This window comes from Musca vetustissima, unplaced genomic scaffold, assembly GCF_032173495.1.
Source record: "Musca vetustissima isolate MV318-11 ecotype Yass unplaced genomic scaffold, APGP_CSIRO_Mvet_v1 utg52756, whole genome shotgun sequence".
NCBI lineage: Eukaryota > Metazoa > Arthropoda > Insecta > Diptera > Muscidae > Musca > Musca vetustissima.
The window spans coordinates 2,595-12,906 of NW_026879503.1; the positions used below are offsets into that span (position 1 = coordinate 2,595).

At 35.4% G+C, this 10,312-nt stretch overlaps 1 protein-coding gene across 1 annotated transcript; it reads right to left on the reverse strand.

Moving 5' to 3' along the window:
* Positions 1 to 827: 827 nt before the first annotated feature.
* LOC133324428 (major royal jelly protein 3-like) lies at positions 828 to 9,107 on the reverse strand. Its single transcript, XM_061533270.1, has 2 exons — positions 8,685 to 9,107; positions 828 to 1,028 (listed from the first exon to the last, which is right to left on the reverse strand). The coding sequence occupies exons 1-2, from the start codon at positions 9,105 to 9,107 to the stop codon at positions 828 to 830; spliced, it is 624 nt and encodes a 207-aa protein (XP_061389254.1).
* Positions 9,108 to 10,312: the final 1,205 nt, after the last annotated feature.

Below are 10,312 nucleotides of genomic sequence, written 5' to 3' on the forward strand. Positions count from 1 at the left end.
TTCAACGCATTTTCACCCATTTTTTACATTACCACCATCGCAACTTATTATTTATTATCAATATTTTAAGATTTTGGCAAGAACACTTCATTTTATAGAAATGAATTTAAATTATATGCAATATGTTCATATTTTTGTAATTTCCCATATGTATATATATATATATATATATATATATATCCTTTTTCAACAAGTGGTGTTTTTTTTAATTACCCGCCATTTCGTTAGCTACTAAATTTGAAGCTGGGAAGTTGCGGATTTCACGAATGCCATTACACTGTATTTTGCACTAGGTGTCTTAGTTGAAATATATAAAAATTGTCGAGAGCCCACCGGATTGATAAGGCTGTAACCTAGTCACCTCACCAAAATTGTCCCACTTGGTGCATGGAAAAACTAAAATTTATTTTATCATGAGTTTCTCCATTCTCAAGGTGTGATAGTTTGGTGCAGTTTATGATAGTCCAATGGGGTCATTGGACCTTTCCTTTTTCAAATTGAGGCTGGATCTACAGTTACGTTGGATAATGCCTATTTTCTATGATTACAAATTAAAATTATACCAAACCACGAATTAATTGTTGATATTTTATGGAGAGTCTTCCCATTTTTTTTTTTAATTTTTTCCCTATAGTTTTTGTTTCTCAAATATCAATAAATGTACGTTATGATAAATGTCCAAAGGGATATTTCCACAATCATACGTACGCACGCATCACATTACTGCCATTTCCATTTTATATTGTGCATTTATTTTTCGAATTCCATAGAAAAGAATGTGCTGCTGTTTTTTGCTTTTTTTTTGTTTTGTTAATGCCCTGCAATACTTACACAAATGGTTTATTATCGTTTCCATAGTCCACGACCAGAAATTGTAAACGTGATTCAGCTGTAACCAAGTCACTCATATCGATACTTTTTACAACCTTGCCATCGGCCGTATTAATGGCAACAATTTTCGGACTGCAACGTCGTATCGGCTGTTCCAGAGTATTGACAATGCCCACATCTAAAGCCCACAAAAGACCCTGCAATGAAATAAAAAAAAAACGAATCCCCCCAAAAAGAGAAGAAGAGAGAAAAACCATATTAAAACATACATAAATGAAATGAAAATGGTATTGAATGTCAATAATAATATGCAATAACAATAAGTCAGGAAGCTGGATTAAAACATACATTGGAATTTATAACGAAGTTTTTTTTGGTTGGCTTTTGTTTTTTCTTAACCAAAAACAATAATAAAAAATACGTTTATGAAATGATATAAAAATAAAGATATATTTTTTTTAGAATTTGAAGGTCACTGATGCATACAAATTAATGCAGAGATATTTAGCAGTAAGATAAAGGATTAAATAAATCGTATAAAAATGTTCATAATAAATTCAAACGAAATTTTAATTTATTTGATTTTGTTCAAATACCGCCACAACCAATGGCCATAAAGAATTTTGAAAGAGTACTTCAGAAATTTCAAGTAATTATCACAGTTTTGCCAAGTTTTATTTTTAAATGATTTATTTAAATTCGTTCGTGGAAAATGTTTAAAATAGAATATATTTTTTATATTCTTTTTTTCTGGAAATCCTAACCTTCCTTGAGGGACATTTAAAATGCCTCCATACCAAAAATTTTAAACCATATTATCGGCCTACAGAAGAGCATTTCACGAGAAAACATTGTTTTGATGATATGTAACCCACAGCATGGTTTTTAGGTTTAATTCTGATTGAATGGAAGATGAATTTTATTAAGTTTTTCCCACATACCGCTATTCAAAATAATATTTACTTTTCAAACTTCGAATGTGGTGTATTCTAAGTGCCAAAAGGAGGGAGAATTGGACTACTTTTTTGGAAGAATAAATTAGTCAAATACTAAAATGGTATTTTGCAGATGGGCCTCTGCACTATGGGCCAGGAATCTAATTCTTTTTTGGCAAAAAGTCAAAATGTCCAATATTTATAAATCCAACATTAGGTGATTTGAATCAAACTTTGCAGAATCTATTATCTTTTCAAAGCCTAGATCAAGTCCCCCAGAAAGGCTCAATATTTTATAAACTTGTAAATTGTTGTTAAAACGAATAATAACAAGTGAAAAAGTGTTAAGTTCGGCCGGGCCGAACTTTGGATACCCTCCACCATAGATATACTAAAAGGTAGTTGAAATGAAAATGAAGGGAAAATACCAAAACCATAATGTGAACCATGTTCCAGAAAGTGTTGATTTCATCCAACCTGTGCCTATCTTATTATTCTTCCAAACTTAGTTCAGGTTCGAAAATGTGGACTATCGGTCCACTCCCTCTGATACATCCCACATAGGTGCTAGGCCTAAATGCGGGTTATAGTTCATGTATAGTTCATTATCGAACCTTACGTTCTAACTTTATCTCGATATCCTCCGCAGGTTAAATGATTACGACAGACTCTTAGAACCAAACCCAAAACGCGGAACAAATTAGATAACTATTTTAATATAAAAAAGGGGGTTATATGGGGACTACCCCAAAAAGGGGGTGAATATAAATAATTCTTGGTAGGGAGATTTGTTACCATATACGACTACAAAATACCAAATTGCAGCGAACTCGGTTGAAAAACGCGCCAAGAACCCCAAAATGCCGAATATTGGGGGTACCCTTATATGGGGGCTACCCGAAAAAATGGACCTATATTCATAATTTTTTGTGGAGAAATTTGGTACCTATTAAGAACTCAAAATACTAAATTACAGCCTATTCGGTGGAAAAATACGATCAAACCCCCCAAAATACTGAAAATTAGAAGGTGCCGTTATATGGGGGCTACCAGAAAAAGTGGACCTATACTCATAATTTTTTGTGGAGACACTTAGTAACCAATAAGAACCCAACGTATCAAATTTCAGCGAATTCTGTTGAAAAACTCGGTCAAGAACCCCAAAATACCGAAAATTGGGGGGTACCCTTATATGGGAGCTATGCCTAAACGTGGACCGATATATCCCATCTTCGAATGGGTTATATCGGTCTGCCTGCAGACCCTATCTCAATTCCTTCGGAAGATAGCGTGATTACAACAGACGGACGGACGGACCGTCCGTCTGTCTGTTCATCATCTAGATCCTCTTGGAATTTTACCCTGATCAAAAATATATATTTTATAGGGTCGGAAATGAATATTTCGATGAGTTACAAACGGAATGACAAAATTAATATACCCTCCATACTATGGTATAAAAACTGTGTGTGTAATTCCGAAAACCATAGGTGTATATATCTGTCGGCAACACCGATTGACACTTTTTTACTTGTTTTTGTTTATTGAGTATTTTGGCTCTATTTATTAATCCTCTATTTAACCTCCATATCATACTCCAACATAATACTTGGCGTCTTCACACCATTTCCTTTGAGGTCCTTCGAAGTCCTTCTTCCACGAATAACTTTAGTTTGCTTTGGCTCGTCTTTAAAAAACCACATAGTCAATTGCTTTTTTGTTTCGGTCCCATGCGCATAAATTCCTGATTGACCGGTGATAATATTTATTATATCCTCCACCATAAGCAACACCTCCAAATCTTCACCGGATGCCCCATAATGTATCTAAATTTTTGATTAGAATAAAATTGTATGTCGATTTATGATGTGATCAGGATATAGCTCGCATTACTTAAGATTGCTATTATGAGTTTCCATTAAATATTAAATCGGTATTTTGGAGAATTTGTACAAGTTTTTCATACAAATTGGCTGTAATTTGATATTTTGAATTCTCATTGGGTGTAAAATCTCACTACCAGAAATTCTCAATATTGGTCCACTTGTTACGGTACGTCAAAATTGTCGGTATTTTCAACCGACTCGGCAGTAATTTGGAATATTAAGTTCTCTTTGGGGAGTAAATCTCCCCACAAGATATTATCGACATCGGTATACTTTTGAAGGATTGCCACCCCTAAAACGGCACCTAACAAATTTCGATAGTCTAGACGCGTTGTTCAACCAAATTGGCTTTAATTTGGGTTCTAATTAGGTAGCACATCTTCCTACCAGAAATACAACCGAATTAGATGAAGTTTTGTATTCTGAATTATAATTGGGTTGGTTTTAAGTATAAAATTTATTATTATTTTTTTTACAGTAAGGTTCTTCGGAGTACTTCTTGTATGCACCCAAAATGGTATAGGGTATCATATAGCCAACCCCGTGGCACTTTCTTTCTTTACTTAATGGCTAGTTTACTTTCCCACTTTATTTACTTTCCCACCGAAAATTATTGCTTAAAAAAAATAAAACATTTGTATATTTATGAATTCGATTTATTGCATCTGCATATTTTTTTGTTAGTGTCAATTGCATTTACAGACAATCTCCCCCCCCTCCCCAAAATTATACAACTCCTATTTGCAATTGCAAACAAATTCCATAGCAAAAGTTCACGTCATTTTGATGGATGACCGATATTTTTGTTTGTGTGTGTGTTTTTTTTTTTTTACTTCGATTACGCCATTTTTCTTTGTACATATCATTCAATCCAATTAAAAGTATTGGCAAAGTTAATTAAAAGTTGCAAAAAAACATACACACACAAACAAACACCGTAAACTATAAAGAGAACACGTTCATCATTATAAATTCCACTTTTTCTATAAACAAAATTTTACAAGACTTTATAAAAAATATGAAAAAAAAACTAAAAAACAAGAATTGGTTGGGTGTTGGAAGGATAACTTTAACTGACACAAGATCAGTAGTTAAAGTCGGAAAGGACCACTTGGAGCCCGTCAATACCGAAAGAGTATTCAGTCAAGGTGACAGTTTGTCGTGTGACCTTTTTAACATCTTGCTGGAAAAGGTCATACGAGATGCAAAGGTAAATAGAAATGACACTCTGTTCACTAACAGTACACGTTACTCTGCTTATGGAACAAACGTTCTGTCTCGAGCCAAGCTAAGTAAATAATTTTTTTATCCACAAAAAAACCGGAATGCCAAATTACAGCCGCTTAGATTAAAAAAATACACCTAAAATAATCAAAATACCTAAAGTAGGACGAAATCATATATGGGACTGATGTTAAAAATATAATACCATGGTCAGACAATTTAAAATACAATATGATATCTTATAAGGATACAATGTGAAAATTAAAAAAAGTAAAATATAAGTTTCCAAAATTATCAAGTAAAAACGTCCTTAATTTACTGGCTGGGCCGAACGCTTTAAAATGCGAGTAATCGTTTGGTATCTTCATAAGTGGTGGTCTATTCCATGGAAAGTTTTTTGCAGGAAGATTTGATACCAAATACTAACCAAATTAGGGCCTACTCGGTTTAACTCCCCAAATCACCGAATGGGACGTATTGTTATATGGGGACTATATTAAAATGAAGACCAATATTAATCATTTTAATTAAGTATATGAGAACCCAAAGTTCCAAATTGCAGCCAAAATACGGAATATTCCTTAAATATCTAAAAAATCTCCCTTTTCTAATCCTAACATATTTTCCAAATCGTGTGTTCCTGATGCTAATGATTACGAAATAAAATTTGCAAAATTAAGTATCATCTCAACATCACCGAAAATTGTAGGAGTCGTCCTTGACCATAACCAGAACTTCATTTAAATTTTCAAAGCGATCAGCGCGATATTACCGCCCTCTAGTGGGGTAATAGTAATACAAAACAATATCATAGCACATAGGTACATTTAAATATATTTACGTATAACTTCCACATCCGAGTACATACAACAAAATATCATTGGTATCAACTTAAAGGTCAACAACTCCTCTCTGATATGCAAACAACATATCGCATATATGTCCTTCAGGAGTAAATATATATGTCTCAGAATACAAATTTATTGCATTTTTTACACGAAATCTTGGGGCAAATTATTGACCGATCTTCATCAAAATACAATTTCGTGTTGTTCGGGTCATAATTGTAGCCTTTAGAGCGAGGAGAAAAACAGACAAAAAAGTTGGTCCATTTCATCCCCTAAATATTAACTGATCATTACCAACCTCACAGTGAAAAGTATAAAAAAAACACACACACACACACACACACAAAAAAACCAAAACAAAATCGAGAATCGAATTTGCAAAAACGGAAATCAAAAAAATTCACTATAAGAGACGAAAAATGATTGCTCCGAAAAGTGGCCGATAATCCAAAGCTAAGTGCATCTAAACTTCGCAGAGAAATATCTGGAAATGAAATGTAACCCAGATACAATTCGAAACATGGTCTTCAAGGTAGAGATACCATGAAAAACCATTAATAAAACCCAAAACGCTTAAGATCCCATTGGAATTCTTTCAGGAACACGAAGAAAAGGATTTTGCATTTTGGAAATCTGTTATTTATGTTGATGATTGGATGGACAAAGTAAGGTACTCCGTTCCCGGATTTGAATCCTATAGAGAACTTTTAGTGTATTTTGGAGAAAAAATATTAGAAGCCATAACATCTCATCCTTTAGAATCGGGAAAATTCAGACATCTTACGAGTAAAAAGATAACAAGGGATATCATACGAGGGCGGTTGCGAAATCCTTAGCCTTCTTTGGGGCACTTCCTTCAGCTTCAGTTCATTGTTTGGATTGTTGTTTTGTCTCTGGAGTATACATGGTGAGATAAAAAACTACAACAAAGTCAAATGCCATATTTTTTAACATTTCATTGATTGAAAGCAAAAAATGTCGGAAATAGCATGAAATTTTAGAACAAGTTTACATTTGTTCGAATTGGTCACCTTTTCCACTAATGGCCTTCAAAGGGTCAATGAAATCGTCACACTGTTCGAATGTTGCTCTGCGGTATTTTGGCCCATTACCGGCGAAGCGCTTGCTTCAGGTGATCGACACTTTCATATTTTTTAGTGCCAACCTTGCTTTACGAAAACTTTGGTAGAAATTGTGCGCTGGAAATAAAGCGAGGAACCTCATTTTAAAACCATTCTTGAGTGGGCGTGCTGAGTGCGATGGTGCTGAGTCGTGTTGGAATGTCCAAAGCTTTAATACACCCTCCAGCATATTTTCGCGATAATATTCGGCATTTATTCTGATGTCACGGTCGATTAATACGAGCGGAGAGCGACCATCGGCTGTTATGGCGGCTCACATCATCACCATGGGCGGCGCTTGATTTCTGGTGGCCAACCGAAGGTGCACATTTTCAGTTGACCTATTTGGCAAGTAAACACGATCATTTTATTTGTTTGCAAACTGCTGGACAACGAATGTTTTCTCATCAGAGAAAACCAAATTCGGCAGTTCACTGCTTTCAGCCAAGCGAAGCAACTCTTTAGCTCTTTCGAGTCTATTTTCTTTCTGTTGCGGTGTAAGTTCTTGTACTTTTTGGAATTTCAATGGCTTTACGCCGATCCACTGCGACGCGGGTTTCGATCAAATCGCTTCTTTACCTTTCGAAGCATTTCTGCTGATGTTGCTGTTTTCTTCCGTCCACTTCCTTGAAGTCGGGCTACGCTACCAGTATCACGGTAACGAGCGATGGTACGAGACACAACAGATGTATTCACATTTAAATGCTGGAGTAGCCACTTGTGGTTTTCCAACCAAATAAAAATAAATCACACTATCATGATTGAATTCCATCACGAATAACTTTTTTATATGGGAGCTGTATCAAAATCTGAACCGATTTTCATGAAACTTAACACACATCATTCTAGACTTAAGTCAGTACGCTATGCCAAATTTCGTTCAAATCGAAAGATATACATGGACTTTGGTACACCATTTTCATTAAATCGGAAGAAAATATATATGGAAGCTATATCCGTCCAATTTAATGTAAATGGTGTCCAAATACATCTTCCGATTTTCACGAAACTTAACATACATCATTTTAGGCCTTATTCACTACGCTATGCCAAATTTCGTGCAAATCGGAAGATATATTTGGATTTTAGTACACCATTTACATTAAATTGGACTAACATATATATGGTAGCTATATCTAAATCTGAACCGATTTTTCTCAATTTCAATAGGGTTTGTCCTTGGGCCAAATAAGTGGCCTATGCCAAATTTCATCCAATTTGGATCATAATTGCGACCTGTACTTTGTTTAAAGTTTAACATGGACAGACAGACTGACAGACGGACGGACCGACGGACGGACATGCATAAATCGACTTAGAAAGTGATTCTATGCATATTCTCAAAAGGACACATGGTGTCTATCTCGTTTCCTTTTGCCTGTTGCAATCATATGCACAAAGACATAATACCCAGTACCACAGTGTGGTGAAGGGTATGAAAACCAAGTGGATACCTTTGACTGTGAACCATTGTATATCAGACCTCGTATACCTTATGGGATCTTCATGAATATTGCAAGGTGTTGAAGAGGTGACAAATTTAATATATGCTCCATATGGTGGTGGATAGTATACAAATGTCTAAAAATTTATTTAAAATCATATAGGGTCTGTTCCTTAATCAGTACGTTGTTGCAGTACGGGAACAGACCAATCATATTTCTGATGCATTTAAATAATAATCTTTAAATAAACAAATATTATCACGATTTATTGCTGCGAACAACATAATACCAATGAAATAACTCAAAATCCACTCAAGCCACTACTACATAACATCGCAAAAATTCCAAGTAAGCAAGTCAATAAAACCAAACATCAGCATCAGTTAGTACTTACATTCGGATCCACAGCAATGTCAACCACCGACTGCAGCGCTTGACAGTTGCCCTCCTCTTGTATCGCCCAACAGGGATAGGGTGCAATTTTCGTTAGGCACTGGCCCTTCTTCAGGTTTACCTTGCCCAGTGTGAATGGTACACCTTGTTTGTAACGTGGCAAAGCCACAAAAGCCGAATCACGCTGCAGCTGAGCTCGTGTCACTATCACATTGCGCGGTACATAACGACCCGATTGAACGTAAATGTTTTTCGTCGAGTCGCAGGGCCACAACAAACTGCTGCCACTCAATTGAAATGTCAGTTCGGTCAGAGGGCTTTTATCACATTTACTGATGGACTGTTCGTCGGTCGAACTGTGCGTGGAAACCGATGCTGTTGCTGCCAACAGCGTCAACGAAAGCAAATGCCAGCATTCGACCATGTTTATCTTGGTTAGTGCTCGAGAAATCCGTTAAATGTTACGTTTGGAATTTAACTAAAATGCCATCAAATTAAATGATAAGCTTTTATATTAACTTTGTTGCAAATATTTTCGAAGTGTAACATTGAAGCCGCAAAGATAGCCAATGTTGTGGCCACAAAATAGCTGCAAACTTTTTTTGTTCTATTTTATTGTTGGTCATTTTATGTCTGCCTTGGTTAAATGTTAGCAGATTTTTAGAGAAAAATCACGCCTCAGTTACATTTGACGTGTTCGAATAAACTTTATAGACGTAATCGAAAAGAAATTTAGCAGAAAATAAAATAGCTACAACTATAAATGGCGAAAATGTGTGGCCAGGTCGGCATATGAGTAACCCTAATTGAGTGGCATCGTTATTATGGAATGACGAAATGTTAGACCTTGGACCTCCAGCCAATTAAAATTGTTCCAATGGGTCTAGACCTATTCATATTATTTCTAGTCTACAAAAATCCCTTCAATTGTTTGGAACCGAAAATTGGTTGTTACATTATCGTCTCTATATAAAGATACCGATCGATTAAGGGCTTCCCCATTCCCAGTTTCAAAAAATCGTTTTTTATTTAATATGTACCTACAACATCTCAAGAATGTTTCATTAAAATTTCAAGTGAAAATCTCTAGAACTCATGAAGCTTATATTTATTGTATCAGCATCAAGCGACGGCAGGAGTGCCGTTGCTCTTAGACTTCAGTCCGCCGTAACTTCAGTGGTAGATCAATGGTTTCATTTTTAGAAGTGATAATTATTTAGTGTTGGAATTGTACTGAATTTGTTATTTAACCAGGAATCCGGAATACCAAATAACAGTGGGAAAATCGACAAAATTTTAAAAATAAGGAAAACCGGGAGCAATGGGGGGTTTTGTGAAATATGGAGCTTTGTAACCGTTATGTGAAAAAATGTCAAGATATAAAACTATTTTGAAAATATTTTTCTAAAAAGGCGGAATGCTAAATTACAGCCTCTTCGGTTGGAAAGCCGAGCTTAAATATGATTTCCAAGCGCGTCGGTTTTGTGCGCAAAGACCATGTTCCGAAATGCTCTCTTCTATTTGATCTTTCCATCGGATTCGTTGTCTTCCCCTTCTTCGTGAACCATCAATTTTATATGCCTTTTTAGTGGGGGAATCCTCATGAATTCTCACAACATGATCTAGCCA